The sequence below is a fragment of the Babylonia areolata genome, chromosome 6 (genome assembly GCF_041734735.1).
Source record: "Babylonia areolata isolate BAREFJ2019XMU chromosome 6, ASM4173473v1, whole genome shotgun sequence".
In the NCBI taxonomy this organism is placed as follows: domain Eukaryota; kingdom Metazoa; phylum Mollusca; class Gastropoda; order Neogastropoda; family Buccinidae; genus Babylonia; species Babylonia areolata.
The window spans coordinates 48,113,445-48,130,343 of NC_134881.1; the positions used below are offsets into that span (position 1 = coordinate 48,113,445).

General features: G+C 45.0%; 1 protein-coding gene across 1 annotated transcript in view; it reads left to right on the top strand.

The window, feature by feature from the left end:
- LOC143283105 (arginine kinase-like) overlaps positions 1-16,899 on the top strand; it is a 156,835-nt gene that overhangs the window by 115,953 nt on the left and 23,983 nt on the right. The window contains exons 2-4 of the mRNA XM_076589210.1: positions 381-649; positions 12,489-12,637; positions 14,682-14,847. Coding sequence (XP_076445325.1) covers positions 381-649; positions 12,489-12,637; positions 14,682-14,847 — 584 coding nt within the window. The remainder of the gene's footprint in view (positions 1-380; positions 650-12,488; positions 12,638-14,681; positions 14,848-16,899) is intronic.

Here is a 16,899-nt window from a genome sequence, read left to right on the forward strand (position 1 = left end):
CCTGCTATCACGGATACTGCCAGGATTACATAGACAGCGGGGCCAACAGCGAAACCTTACACCCTACTATCGGTGTAGTTCCTTCTTCTCTGTCTGTTTATCGTTTATCTTCTGCCTTTCTAGCTCCTTACTGTGTATGTCTTTTCTCTGTTTGACTGTCTGTCTGTCTGTCTGTCTGTCTCTGTCTGCCTTATCTGTCTCCTCGTTTTCTTCCCACCTGATCCCTTTCCCTCATTTTCCGCCTTCTGTCTCCCTAATCACCTACCTACACTGAATATAGGGTCCTTGCTTTCCCTAGTGACCATAAACACAAATAACAAGTTGAGAGAAGAGAAGAGAGAAGGCAGGTGACAGCTAACTGTGTGCACTGTGTGTGGCAGGGGTGGAGCTGCCGGACAGCCGGATCGGGGTGTACGCCCCGGACCCCGAGGCCTACACGCTGTACGCGGCCCTGCTGGACGGCGTGGTGAAGACCGTGCACGGCCTGCCCGACAAGAAGAACATCAACCAGCCCGCCCTGGACTTCGGTGACCTCGACAAGGTCAAGCTGGACGACCTTGATCCTGACGGGAAGTACGTCATCAGCACCTGCGTCAGCGCCGCAAGGTCACTGGAAGGTTACACGTTCCTGACGCTTCTGACGAAAGAGGTGAGGCAGGCTTTGGGAGGGGCGGGGGAGGGAGGCGAGGGGGGGTCTCGCGAGACGAGACAGTGAGGGAGCGGGGTTTCGGAGGAGGTCTGGGGAGAAGATGTTTGGAACGAGGAGAGGGTGATGGCAAGAGAGAGAGAGAGAGAGAGAGAGAGAGAGAGAGAGAGAGAGAGAAACGGATATGGATATGGATATGGATTTGGATGATTCATCTAGAAAGGCTATGATCTTTTGAAGGGGTGTGGTGAACATTGATGAATAACAAATTGATAGTAAATAGTTTTAACAAATAAATTACACTGGGTTACAAATAACTAACAGCATATTAAAGAACGTATTTTGATTAAAACTTAATCTTGTTCAGAGAGAAATAAATTCCTAAATATTTTATACATTTACAGTGGGAATGGTCACTCCATTATAAATCATTCCCTAGCAGCTAGATACACACCTTTCTTGAATGCAATCATTTTGCTTTTTTGCATGATTACCTTTAACCGGAGAGAAGTTGCAGCACGAAATAAACAATGTCATTGTGTTTTTTAGCCAATAATTGTATCAGACAGCAGAACAACGTCAACTGCCAGAAGGAGGATAAACAATTCTGAAATATCCGTTGTAAATTGCGCACCGTGCCTACCATTGTTTACAACTTCACATTTTACTTCATTGATAAAGAGAACAGGATTACATACATCCCCTTGTTTAACGCCACTAGTGCACATAATATAACTGGCAAATTCCCACCACATTTAATTCCAAATTTTACAAGGTGTACATACTCATTACACACTTGAACAATTTGCTTCGAATACCATTTTTAACAGAACAGGCCATAAGATACTCCTATTTACAGAATCAAAGGCTTTCTCAAAATTGATAAAGCAACATATAGTTTACTGTTGAAAGAAAACTGCTTTGATACAAAGGCCATCAAAGTAAACACATGATCCTCTGTACAATATATGTACGTCTAATATCACTCAACGTGAAAAAAACGTTAAATTAAAGAAAGAACAATATCCAACCTGAAACTCGCCGGTAATATGTTCTTCTACCCATTCCTGTGATGTGTTGTTAATAATAGTACTGTATATCTTACTTGTAACATCGCAGAGATAAATACCTCGATAGTTATTGATATTATCTACGTTACCTTTCATATAGAGGGGAATCATTGGTTCAGGCCAGTTTTCCTTTATCAAAATAGACGGTTGAAAAAGAATACTAGAAAGTTAAAACAGATTCAGTTTTACAACTGTATTATAAATACTCTCCAATAATAACATCTGGACCAGCAGCGTTACAATTTTTTAAAATAAATCTTTTTAATGGCAAGTAATGCTTCTTCTTTTGAGATGAGATTATTTAGATTAATGTCCTCGCCCTCTGCATTTTCATCATTTATCAAGTGTTTTAAAATGTTCGAAACATGTTTCAATACCAATATTATCAACAGGCTGTTTATGTGTACCAGAAATCTTATTTACCGTGTACCAAATTGTTTTTAATAATAATAATAATAATAATAATGGTATTTATTTAGCGTTGGATCTTGTGCAGAGACAAATCAAAGCGCTTTCGCACCAGTCATTCACACGCATGCATAACTCTAATACTGTAGAAACTAAAGACAAGGAAGGGCAGGCAAGGGAGGCTATTTTGGGAAGAGGTGGGTTTTAAGGCCAGACTTGAAAGAGCTGAGTCTGGAGACTTGACGAAGCGAAAAAGGAAGTTCATTCCAATCGCAAGGTCCAGAAACAGAGAAAGAACGGCGGCCAACAGTCGAGTGTTTGAATCTGGGTATGCGTAAACAGAGTGGATCCGAGGCCGATCGTAGTGAGCGAGATGGAGTGTAGAGGTGAAGGCAGCCGCAGAGATAGGAAGGGGCAGTTTTGTGAATGCATCTATAACATAGAGTGCTGATTTTGTACTTTATTCGGTGTGAGACAGGGAGCCAGTGGAGATGTTGCAAAAGAGGAGTGATGTGCTCAGATCTTTTCTTTCTGAGGACGAGTCGGGCAGCAGAGTTTTGTATGCGCTGAAGGGACTGAATGGATGAAGCAGGCATACCAGACAATACAGAGTTACAGTAGTCAAGGCGAGAGAGAATGAGAGAAACGACAAGTCTAGATGTTGCGTCAGTGGACAGATATTTCCGGACGGCACTGATGCGTCGCAGTTGACAGTAGCAGGACTGACATGTCTGACTGATAAATTTTTGCATGGACAGTGTATTGTCAAGGACAACACCGAGGTTCCTGACTGACGTGGAAAGAGGGATGGATGTACTGCCAAGTTTGATTGTGTCAATTGTGATGGAAGACAGTTTTTGTTTAGTTCCTATGATCATTGCTTCAGTTTTGTCTGCGTTCAATTGTAACTTATTTCTAGTCATCCAGTTTTGAATGTCCAGGAAGCAGTTGGATGTTTCTTGCAAGAGCGACAATAATTTTTCAGGGGTCTCACTCTTCTGGAGTTGAGTGTCATCAGCATAAGAATGATGACTGATATTATGGCGGTTGATAATTTCAGCGAGAGGAGCAGTGTACAGTGTGAAGAGCACTGGGCCTAAAACAGATCCCTGTGGGACTCCATGTTCGATTTTAACGGGTTCAGATTGGAAATGATCAACAATGACAGACTGGAATCGATCAGTGAGATAAGATTTGAACCAGTTTAGAACAGTGCCGTTGATACCAAATGTAAAATGAAGACGGGAAAGAAGGATTGAATGGTCTATCGTATCAAAGGCGGCTGACAAGTCGAGAAGAGTGAGAAGGGAAATTTTTCCTGAGTCGGACGCTATCAGTAGATTGTTCAGAATGTGGAGGAGAGTGGTTTCGGTGCTATGGTCAGCGCGATAGGCAGACTGAAATGGGTGGATGAGATTGTTGAAACAAAGGTGGTTGTTAAGCTGCTTGAGGACAGCTTTTTCAAGGAGTTTGGACATGAATGGAAGATTAGAAACTGGTCGATAGTTTTTCAAAATGTTTGCGTCAAGGTTGGGTTTCTTCAGAAGAGGCCGGACGATTGCAGTTTTGAAAGTGGATGGAAACGTTCCAGTGAGAAGGGATGAGTTGACAATATTAGTGATTGTGGGGAGAAGATGTGAGACACATTGGGAAAAGACCGAGGCTGGTATAGGATCGAGCTCACAGGATTTTACTGTCATTTCTTTTAGGATTTCATGAACTTCTGTTTCAGTCAATGGATTGAAGGAATGGAGAGGAGTGCCGCTGAATTGAGGATCAGGATGAACAGGTTGGAAAGACATTTGGTCTAAGATGGTACGAATATTTTGGACTTTGTCGAAAAAGAAAGAGGAGAAGACATTGGGGAGTTCAGATAAAGTGTAGGTAGAAGGAAGAGGAGTCCTTTTTGCAGTTCCGAGAAGATTTGACATGACAGAGTAAAGAGATTTGGTGGATGCGGCATCAAGAACTTGAGAAGAAAAGAAGTTTGTTTTTGCTGATGAGATCATATGTTTGACTTTATTTATTTGTTTTCGGAATATTTGATTGTGGACTTGCAGTTTTGTTGATCGCCATCGTCTTTCCAGTTGGCGACGTTTGCGTTTTGCAAGTCGAATGTCTTGTGTGTACCATGGGGCGGAGGGTCTGTCAGGGAGCATGCGGGTAGTGGGGGGGTGCATGTTCATCCAGCAGTTGAGAGAGGACAGTTTTGTAATGTGTGGATACGTCGGTAAGGGAAGAAATTTTGGAAAGGCGTTCAGCAGCTTGAGAAGAAAAAGTGTTAATGTTGATGGATTTCAGGTTGCGACGAGTAACAGATTTTTTGGTTCTGGTAGGTTTTGAAATATTAAGCAAGAATATAACAGCAGAATGGTCGGAAGAAAGTTTGTCAGTTACAGTCACTGACGCAACCATGGCATCAGACTCACGTGCGATTAGCCAGTCCAACGTATGGCCAGATCTGTGTGTTGGTTCTGTAACGAACTGAGAGAGAGAATGAGTGGACAGAGATTGACATAGGCGTTTGACATCAGTGGAAGTCTGGTTGTCGAAATGAAAATTGAAATCTCCGAGGATAATAAGTTTGCCAGAACGAAGGTTGTAGTAATCAAGTAGTGTTCGGAACTCATCGTGAAACTGAGAAGATGTTAGGTTATTTTTACGACTAGGCGGAGGACGATAGAGACAACAGAAGATGATTGAGTGACCGGGAACACTGAGAGTGACTTCTTGCATTTCGAAGGTATCATGTGGAAAGGCGTGGTTATGGGAGAAGGAGAGGGAAGACTCCAAGATATCTCTGTAGACGGTGGCGATGCCACCTCCACGAGACAATCGAGGAAGTGACATAGTTTTATATCCAGGGGTGCTCAGTTGTTTAAGTTTGGGTTCGTGACCTTGTGACTTTAACCAGGTTTCAGTAAGAAATACGATATCAAAGTTTTTTTCAAAAATAAAATCAGAAATATAGTCAGTCTTTTGATCAGGGCAGACAGATTGAGCATTGAACAGACAGGCATGAAAGAGATCAGAGGTAAGGAGAGAGGAACCAAATGGTGAAGCAGGTGAGTCAGGCAGACAGACAGTGGAAGAAGAAGATGGTGACTGAGCAGTGGAGGACAATGGGAAGGAAGAAAAAGGTCCGGGAGTTGAGACAGGTGTGGGAGGAGTAGGAAGCGGAGCAGAGGCTATAACTGGCACGGGTGATACATTGCAGTTCGGAATATTGTCATCAGAGGGGACAATATCACGGAAAGTAAAAATGTTAGCAGGAACACGTGTGTTGAGGTTGGAAGCAGCACAAACAGCGCCGCATGAAGTGGATCTGTCAACACACGCAGGTGACACATCAGGGGTACTGTCAGTAGTGCTGTTGGGGATCCGTACGGAAACGACAGTTTTGATGGGCTTTTGTTTTCTCTTTCCTGCTCGGCGAGTTCGTCTTCGCGGCAGGCAAGCGCCAATGCCTGTTCCTCGCAGGCGCACAACTAGGTCAGGGGTCAAAGGTGCAGGTTTGATAGCAAACAGTTCAGCGCGCGAGTACAGATCAAAGGGAGGGACGTTGCGCTCACCTTGACAAAGGCTGCCCACCTGTCCACTACCACTGAACGTTACGTTTTGCACGTGGACAGGCGTGTTGAAGGGAGAGATGAATGGCGGGCCGGCGCAGTTCAAAACTGACAGGAAAGCAGAAAGAGAAATCCAAAACACAGCCAGTCTTATGTAGATCGGGGCACACACATACATCCATTGTTCGAAGGGATCCATAATGAAACACTCTGCAGAACCTAGCCACACAACACCAAACACAACCAACACAATAAACAAAAATACGGAGAGCTAGAATCACTCAGCCTGTTACGCGTGCGACCTTCACCTTCACCTTTTTAACTCTTTATGGACGCTAACAGTTCATTCATTAGTGCATCATTAAAAAAGATTCTGTTTATATTCACGTCTTGCTGTTTGGTATCTATGGGGAACTCCGTTATCTGAGGTAGGACAGATTGGGGTCAACGACCTACACACATGTTTTACATACACGATATTCCAGATTAAACCAGTCTTTATGTTTATCAATTTTGTCACAGCTTAAACTGGGGGTTTTTTTTCATAAATTCAGCGGCATATTTTATATATGCATCAAAAGCTAGCAATGTTCATTGATAGCAATATTTATCATACTAGATGCAAATGCCGTTTTTCCTCAATTTCTAATAAAAACTGTGTTATTACAGAAGACGTTCCAAACAAACTTTTCCATGTTATCATTGTCACTAAATGAGTTACTCTGGCCATTATCATTATCAATGACCGAAAGTGTCACAGGCATGTTGTCTGATTCTAAACATTCACAAACACACTCATTTCACACGAATCACACACAGAAGCAAAAATTGGCAAGCCATTATAAAGTAATCGTTCACACTGCATCCACTATCGTAAATGTATGTGAAAACGACCTTGGAAGTGGCCATGACACATACCGTTAAGAATACACATATCTAAAGCAGTGCAAATATTCAAAACAATTTACCATAATTATTTAATTAGCTGTCGTCAGAACATCAATTATTTAATTAGCTGTCGTCAGAACATCTATCAGCATTCAAGGGATGACTCACACACTGGACTGACTCGCACAATTCTAGAATATCATCAATGTTATTTGTTTGACAGTTATGAGCAACGATAGAAGCTCTTCGTACCACCACTTGGCACATGTATATACATTATCGTGAGTCAGTCACTTGGCACATATACATCACCACGTGTCAGTCACTTGGCACATATACATCACCACGTGTCAGTCACTTGGCACATATACATCACCATGTGTCAGTCACTTGGCACATACACATCACAATGTGTCAGTCACTTGGCACATATACATCACCATGTGTCAGTCACTTGGCACATACACATCACAATGTGTCAGTCAATTGGCACATATACATCACCATGTATCAGTCACTTGGCACATACACATCACAATGTGTCAGTCACTTGGCACATATACATCACAATGTGTCAGTCACTTGGCACATATACATCACCGTGAGTCAGTCACGTGGCACATATACATCACCATGTGTCAGTCACTTGGCACATATACATCACCATGTATCAGTCACTTGGCACATACACATCACAATGTGTCAGTCACTTGGCACATATACATCACAATGTATCAGTCACTTGGCACATATACATCACCGTGAGTCAGTCACGTGGCACATATACATCACCATGTGTCAGTCACTTGGCACATATACATCACCGTGAGTCAGTCACGTGGCACATATACATCACTGTGTGTCAGTCATTTGGCACATATACATCACAATGTGTCAGTCACTTGGCACATATACATCACCGTGAGTCAGTCATTTGGCAATATACATCACCGTGAGTCAGTCATTTGGCACATATACACCACCGTGAGTCAGTCACGTGGCACATATACATCACTGTGTGTCAGTCATTTGGCGCATATACATCACCGTGAGTCAGTCACTTGGCACATATACATCACCATGTGTCAGTCACTTGGCACATATACATCACCGTGAGTCAGTCACGTGGCACATATACATCACCATGTGTCAGTCACTTGGCACATATACATCACCGTGAGTCAGTCATTTGGCACATATACATCACCACGTGTCAGTCACTTGGCACATACACATCACAATGTGTCAGTCACTTGGCACATATACATCACCGTGAGTCAGTCATTTGGCACATGTACATCACCGTGAGTCAGTCACTAGGCACATATACATCACCATGTGTCAGTCATTTGGCACATATACATCACCATGTGTCAGTCATTTGGCACATATACATCACCGTGAGTCAGTCATTTGGCACATATACATCACAATGTGTCAGTCACTTGGCACATATACATCACCGTGAGTCAGTCATTTGGCACATACGCATGACCGTGAGTCAGTCATCTGGCACATATACATCACCATGTGTCAGTCACTTGGCACATATACATCACAATGAGTCAGTCATATAATTTTCCAGTAACTCGATGTCACTTTCACTGTCAGAGTGAGTAAAAGATGGAGACCACCAAATAACTGCTTGTAAGGGGGAGAGAGAGAGAGAGACACAGAGAGAGAGAGAGAGAGACACACAGAGAGAGAGAGAGAGAGAGAGAGAGAGAGAGAGCTTTAACCATGCATGCAACAATAAAATAAATGTGCTGATTAAGAAAAGGTCCATTTGAAATCTATAAATTAAAAAGAAAGGACACCGGCATTCTAACTCAAAGCAAAATAATAATGGCGTACTTTGAGATTGATATATTCTTCTGATATGACACGTACTCCACATTGTTTTTTGTATACTCTTGATTTTCCTGCTAACTGTGGATGACCATGAAAGAACCTTTCAGCTGAACCATATGACATTTTTTTTAACGACTTTCACGTAAATTGAACGCACTGCTGCAGTAATGTGTACCATGTACAGACTACGTGCGGAAGTGTGTGTGTGTGTGTGTGTGTGTGTGTGTGTGTGTGTGTGCGTGCGCGCGCGCGCGTATATGTCTGTCTGTCCATTGGGGGCTAATCCCCCAATCTGTGTCCCGGGGAAGAGGGACGGGAGGATATGGACTGGAGGTGGGGGGTGGGGGTGCTCGCGTGGATCCACATGTGCTAGGTGTGAATTTCAGGCTGGCGACGTGTGAGCGGATCAAGTGAGCAGTCCATCTGACGGCACTTCATGCCCCACTGTTTCATGATCATCGATCCCTCCCGTATGCCTCAGCAGACACCTCGCCAAATTCTTCCTCTAAAACTTCCTGTTCAGGAACAGATATCAGCTTTGTACCCGGAGAATGTAGCAGGTTCCACATTTACATGGACGCCTTGCACTTGTTGTCAAATTACTGTCAATGTCCGATAATCGTTACACAAAGCAGACCAATAACATGTTTTCACAAGATGCAGCAGGGTAGTGTAACTGGATCAAACCAGGCCATTGCATCAACCCAGACCGGAGGATCAACCCAGACCATACGATCAACCCAGACCGGAGGATCAACCCAGACCATAGGATCAACCCAGACCATAGGATCAACCCAGACCATAGGATCAACCCAGACCATAGGATCAACCCAGACCAGACCATAGGATCAACCCAGACCGGAGGATCAACCCAGACCATAGGATCAACCCAGACCAGACCATAGGATCAACCCAGACCAGACCATAGGATCAACCCAGACCATAGGATCAACCCAGACCAGACCGGAGGATCAACCCAGACAGGAGGATCAACCCAGACCAGACCATAGGATCAACCCAGACTAGACCATAGGATCAACCCAGACCAGACCATAGGATCAACCCAGACTAGACCATAGGATCAACCCAGACCAGACCATAGGATCACCCCAGACTAGACCATAGTATCAACCCAGACCATAGGATCAACCCAGACCAGACCATAGGATCACCCCAGACTAGACCATAGTATCAACCCAGACCAGAGGATCAACCCAGACCAGACCATAGGATCAACCCAGACCATACCATAGCATCAACCCAGACTAGACCATAGGATCAACCCAGACTAGACCATAGTATCAACCCAGACCAGAGGATCAACCCAGGCCAGACCAGAGGATCAACCCAGACCAGACCATAGGATCAACCCAGACCATGGGATCAACCCAGACCAGACCAGAGGATCAACCCAGGCCAGACCAGAGGATCAACCCAGACCAGACCATAGGATCAACCCAGACCATGGGATCAACCCAGGCCAGACCAGAGGATCAACCCAGACCATACCATAGGATCAACCCAGACTAGACCATAGGATCAACCCAGACCAGAGGATCAACCCAGACCAGACCAGAGGATCAACCCAGACCAGAGGATCAACCCAGACCAGACCAGAGGATCAACCCAGACCATGGGATCAACCCAGACCAGACCAGAGGATCAACCCAGACCAGACCAGAGGATCAACCCAGACCATGGGATCAACCCAGACCAGACCAGGGGATCAACCCAGACCAGAGGATCAACCCAGACCAGACCAGAGGATCAACCCAGACCAGAGGATCAACCCAGACCAGGGGATCAACCCAGACCAGAGGATCAACCCAGACCAGACCAGAGGATCAACCCAGACCAGACCAGAGGATCAACCCAGGCCAGACCAGAGGATCAACCCAGACCAGACCAGAGGATCAACCCAGACCAGGGGATCAACCCAGACCAGACCATAGGATCACCCCAGACCAGACCAGAGGATCAACCCAGACCGGAGGATCAACCCAGCCGCACATACCTACTGTAACTTGCAACATGACCACGCACTTACAATCCTTACAGTTCCCACAAGGCGCTGAGTCACAATAACATCGGCTGAACCGAATCTTGTCAAAAGACCCAGCTTGTGTGACTGTGCATTGAAAGCATTTCCGACCGCCCTTCCACGTGGTTTCCGTGGATACCAGAGGGAAGGGTAATCCTTTGGAACTGTTCTGGCCTTGCGCCGCGGCCCTGAGGGGCATGATGTATTCTGTTCTGTGTTCATCCTGAGTGCCTGGCCACCCTCTGCTCTGACAGAAAGGGGTTTGTTCCGCAGAAGACCACAGTGAATGAATGGGCAACCGTCAGGAGATATTTTTACCTGACGTGAGGTGTGTAGAAAACAGTCGGAATTAAAATGATGAAGACAAAACTCTCTCTCTCTCTCTCTCTCTCTCTCTCTCTCTCTCTCTCTCTCTCTTACGATATCAGCAGACTATCAAGCTGGAAAAGGTGAGGTGCAGTTTTTCATTGAGGTGTCAACATGGCGATGTGATGTGGTTTCTTCTCCTTTCTCGACGAGCCCAGAAAAATCGCCTAAGCTGTGCCAAAGGCATGGTTGTTTGTGCAGAAACTGGCGTGTGGCAACGTAATTCTGTTTCTATTGTCAACGCCATCCACAGTCAGCGCAATTAACGGTCGTCATGACATGTGACCTGCTTGCTTCAAATGTCATTTCACACCCCTCTTGTCTACAAATTCGCCGTCTGTTTTATTAACACATATATTGGCACATACAGGCACTCAGAGAGAAAGGGTATGTAGTGGAGGTGGGCGCACTTCACCAACTTAACGCACACCACTTAGTAACTGACATACCGATGCAATGCAGCTAAACAGCTGTAAATGAGTTGTGAAGTCAAGTTATCGCAAGACTTGCTCAAATGTGTGAGTGGGTACCTGCAAGTTATAATATGAGAACTCGGAAAACGAAACATTACTACTGACTGATTGAAGTTTTATGCGTGTGTGTGTGTGTGTGTGTGTGTGTGTGTGTGTGTGTAGACCGAGTGAGAGAGAGAGAGAGAGAGAGAGAGAGTTTGACACTTGATGGGTGTAAATCTGTGAGATATCTAACGCAGTGCAAACCCTGATAACTGTATGACTGTGTGTCCAGAAGCATATCCGACCGATTTTCCACCATGGAGAGATCGCCAGTTCCGCTACATACCTCTCATCCCACCGGCCGTGCTCCGCGTCACTGACAAAGGGACGTGGTTTTTCTCTCTCGAACGCGTAGTTGCCCTTAGCTTGGCCGGAAATGAGGTTTTTGCTCTGCAGACAACAGGAAACTGGAGTTATTGTATCCTAATGTTCGAGTACGGAAAGCGCTCGGATTTTCCATTACAAATTGAAGAGCCTATCTCTCTCTCTCAGTGTCGACAGAAATGCAGTAGAAATATGTATCGTCGAAGGAGGAAGAAATGATGAACAAATCACGACCTCTCATAGTCGTTATGAATAGTTTTATTATTGAGCAAATTGTGTGCGTGTGTGTGTGTGTGTGTGTGTGTGTGTGTGTGTGTGTTCTCGCTGTCGTAGCCTACTTTGACAAAAAGGCAAAAAAGTGACAAATGACTGCTGTGTCTGTATTCGTGATGGTGATAGTGATTGTAGTATGATGGCAGCTACTGCGAAGACTCTGACGGTGATAGTTATCGAAAATGGCGACAATAACGACGACGGCGATGACCATTTATAATGCTTTAAGATAACATGATGATGTCAGAGGCAACAACCACATCACCGTCGCCGCTGCTAATTATGATGATTATAACAATGGCAATGATATCACCGTCGCCGCTGCTAATTATGATGATTATAACAATGACAATGATAACACCGTCGACGATGATTTTGATCTGAAATACAAACAAATAACCAAAACGACGATAAAGCAACAAGAATGCCGTCCCCCCCCCCACCCCCCACGTTCCTCCCCCACCCCCTCCATCCCGCCCCCCTCCCACCAGTCCCTTGGTATCCCTCCATGTTCGTGATGACAGAGACGTTTTTCAGAGCTTGGAGGAGGTGGAGGGGAAGGTGAAGGAGGCGATGAAGACGCTGACCGAGGAACTGGAGGGTACGTACCAGACCCTGGCCGACCTGGACCCGGACCTCTCGGAACAACTCCAGAAGGAAGGGAACCTCTTCTCCGATAGCGACAGGTGAGTGCTGCTGCACTGTGTAAGCTTTCCGATGTGATGATTAATTGATTGATTGATATAGCGCCTATCCTCGGTCAGAGAGCAAGATGTAAGCGCTTTGCAAACACGGAGTCATTTGCACAACAGGTTGCCTACATGGGTAGATCCAAGTGAGACCTGCCTTTAGGCGCTCATCATACGTTTCCTGTGTCGTTGCCACACACACACACACACACACACACACGCGCGCGCGCGCGCACGCACGCACGCACGCACGCACGTCAGGGTAGGTACGTAAGTGGGGAGCCATAGTTCGTGAACAAATGAAATTATCATTAATGATGGTGATGACGATGATACTGATCCTGGCAAAGGAATGAGTGATACTGAAAAGAATGATGATAATGAGAAATAAGAACCGCGAGGGGAGTAAAGGGGCACTGTATAGCTCTTGGGAGGTATGGTATAAAAATGATGATTACGATGGTTTATTACGATTTATCTTAATGATGCTGATGCTCAGGGTGATGACGATGACGGTGAGCTACATTACACAATAAACATCACACAAGAGCATGTTGTGTGTGCATTGCCACCAAGACAATAAAACCAGTTCGTGTTCATGCAGAGGGAATTCGATTATACAACCACAGCAATGATAACACTATTTGTGTTTTAAATATTGACTTATAAATTGACTAATTAAATTGAGACTAGTAAATCGCTGACGGTCACAGTTCATTAATCAAAATGTTGATCCTGTCACGCGAACTTATATTGTAGTCGGATTCTCTTACCTACCGAATATTACCAGCAAGACACAGCTGGAGCGGAGGGAGGGGGCGGGGGGCAGGAGGGGGGGGGGCGGTGATGGAGAGCAGGTTGGCTGCATCAATACAGACCTGGCCACATTCCTGCATCTGCAACTTGCCAGATCAGCATTCCACGATGATTAGTAATTAAAAGGCTTGTGGGTTCATGTGTGTGTGTGTGTGTGTGTGTGTGTGTGTGTGTGTGTGTGTGTGTGTGTGTGTTGTTGTTGTTGTTGTTGTTCATGAGTCGAGGATGGTGACTGTTTCTTCGTGGTTGATTCTTTTTCTTGATGGTTGTTGCTTCTCTTTTGTCACGTGTAACTTGTGGAGCGCCATGAGTGACTGTTTGTAAATTGAATTTTTTTGACAATCGTTGTTTCTTTCTTGTTAATGTTGTATTTAATTTGTGAAGCGCCGTTAGCCTCTCTGTGAGGGAACAGCGCGATAAAAGAGCACTTTATGATGATGATGATTATTATTATTATTAGTGTTGTTGTAGTTATTGTTATCATATCTAAGGGAAGAGAGAGAATGGATGAGAGAGAGAGAAAGAGTTGGGCGGAGGAGAGACAGTGAAGTATTTGACACACTAAAACAATCCTCGATCCTGCTGCACAAAATGTTTTAGAACCAACGGAAATTGTTCCTCGTCAGCATTTGACCATTTTGTTTATACCTCTGCTGGCAGGGGCAGCAAGAGACATTATTATCTTCCTGTTTAAATGACGTTCTGCACCTTATATTTGCTGCTCTGAAATCCAGAGAAACTACAACGAAAAGAAACACTGGTAATAGTACTTGAAAAGACGGACTAAACGCCGATTTTCGCCGGTAATGCTTTTGCATTTAGTTATTAGTTTCAGTCTGCTTTGTCTCGTCATAAGATCAGGGTTCATTTCCAGTCTTGTCTCTTGGGTTTTCAGATGTCCAGGTGGCAACAGCGTTCGCCGAAGACACAACTCCAAACAACGACAACTTCCCCCAGAAAATTCATCCTAGTCTAGTGCTATCTTAGTGGTCCATTCGCTCAAAGAACTCAATTTTTGCCCCGAATGAATTACGCCTTTTTTCTTCTTCTTTTTTTTATAACATTTTGCGTTCGGAATGTCTCGGGTTTTCCTTTTTTTCAAAATTAAGATATCTGCTATCCTTGCATTATCTTCCTTCTTCTTTTTTTTTTCGTTTGTCCTTCGGTGTAACGTCTTTTGACCAGAAGTGATACCAGACGGATATGAAATGTCCTCCCATCCCAGGAGCGTGCAGGCGGCCGGAGGCTACAAGGAATGGCCGAAGGGCCGAGGCCTATACCACAACGCGGACAAGAACCTGCTTGCCTGGGTCAACCAGGAGGACCACCTCAGGGTCATCAGTAAGCAGGCCGGGGGAGATCTGGGTGCCGCCTACGGGCGTCTGGTCAAGGTATGTGAAGGGTGGCGTGGGCTGGGCTGGGTGAGATGGTGGCTGTGTTGTGCTTAGTTGTTGGTTGGTGGTGGCGATGTGCTTTCGAATGTTAATGTGTTGTTGTTGTTGTTGTTGTTGTTGGTGGTGGTGGTGGTGGTGGTGGTGGTGGTGGTGGTGGTGGTTGTCATGTGGGTGTTGTTCGTTATGGCCGTCTGAGTCCGTCTCAGGATTGTTGTTCGTCGAAGTTTATTGGGTTGACTCTTTGTAGCTGTTGTTGTTTTCGGTGGTGGTGGTGATAGTGGTGATGATGGTGATGGTGGTGGTGATGGTGTTTTATCGTTAGTTTTTGACCGTTGAAATGGTAGTTCAGGTCAATGGGGTTTGTTCTGTTGTTTTTTCTGTTGATTTTGTGTGACGGTTGAAGCAGTTATTGATAGTTGTTTGTGATGTCAATGCTGTGCTGGTGATGGTGGTGGTACGAACATTTCAGTTTGAAGACTTCGCAGGTATGCCATGTTTCTCTTCTTTGTCTTCATGCCCAGCTGTTCAGTCTCTGTGCTGTTTTTCCATTCACGAAGACGTCAGGTTTGGGAGAGGAGGAGAGAGATAGGGGGTGTCGACAGTGATTAGGCAAACGGCCGAAAGATCGTCAGCAAACAGGTTGAGGAAAGACTTGGGGTTGATACCAAACAGTAGCAGCTTCGTGGAAAATCAACTTCCTCCATCCAAATATAACTTGGGTTGAAAGTGAAGAACGACTGTGTCAGCTTGTCAACGCTTGTTGCCGAAATGGTAGTAGTCTGTGTGTGTGTGTGTGTGTGTGTGTGTGTGTGTGTGTGTAAGTCGTACGGTTGTTAGAGTGGCAGTTTGGGGAAGCTCGGGAAACCAGGAGAACCGTGTGTCAGTCTTGTAGACGATCAGTGAGTTCAGTTTGGTATTGGGAGATGAAGAAAGGTTTGGTGGGGACAGTTCCCAAAGTTTGAGGTGGGGAAGGAAGGCGGAGGGTGGAAGGGAAGGAATATCGAGGTCAACCAGCAGAATAAACGCGTCATCTCAATATTTGTCCTCAAACAGACCACAGGATGTAGAAAGGAAAGGGAAGGGGGAGAAGATGGCCTGGGGATGAATGGGGAGGGGACGGGGGATGGGGGGAGCAAGAGAGATGCGATTTATGTAGTTCAGTCTGCTGGCCGTTAGCAGACATGGGCTATGGTGATGTACAGTACAGAGGGAGAAATCTTGGAGAGAGAGAGAGAGAGAGAGAGAGTCACACAGACAGACACAGACAGAGACAGACACACAGACAGACACAAACTCAGAGAGAGATATACGCAGACAGAAGCAGGAGGCAGAGTTAGTTAAAATGGCTTGTCTAATGATTATGAGCGCATGGACGTTCAGTGGGAGCGATTGAGTTTGGGAGAGAAAGGACAGATTGAGTTTAGGAAGAGGGTGTAATGGGGATGACGGTGATTCAGTGAGAGCAGGAAGTTGGGGGTGGGGGGAGTGGAGTTGGTGGTGGTGTGTCTGGAGGAGGTCGGGATAGGGTCAAAGGTTATATGAGGCCTTTAGTCGGAAGGATCAACGTACCTTTTATTTTGTGTTTTAGTTTTGTTTGTTTTTTTGCGAAGTCTGAGTATCTGGAGAATGTGACTGATAGTTGCCTGTCTGTCTTTGTTTGTCGTGTTCTGTCCTTGTGTCAGTTTGTATATATCACTGTCTTTCTCTTTCTTTCTCTCTGTCTATCTCGTGTTTGTTTCCTTACCCTCGTTCAATAGAATTTCATTTCACTACGTTCCTCTCGCTGCCCGTCACTCTTCGATGTCTGTCTGTGTCAGGCTGTTTCTCCCTGTTAGTCTCTTTCTCATGTGTTTCAGTCTAATATCATAATCTTAGATGAACAGACTATAAATGAATAAACGAAAAAATCTCTTATGTGTCTTTTTCCGTGTCTCTATGTCTCCGTCTCTCTGTCTGTCTCTTTCTCTAACAAACAAACCTTCTATTCACTATGTGTGCGTATACTCCCATCACCACTTCCCCGAACCGCAAAACAATATAGATATCTCA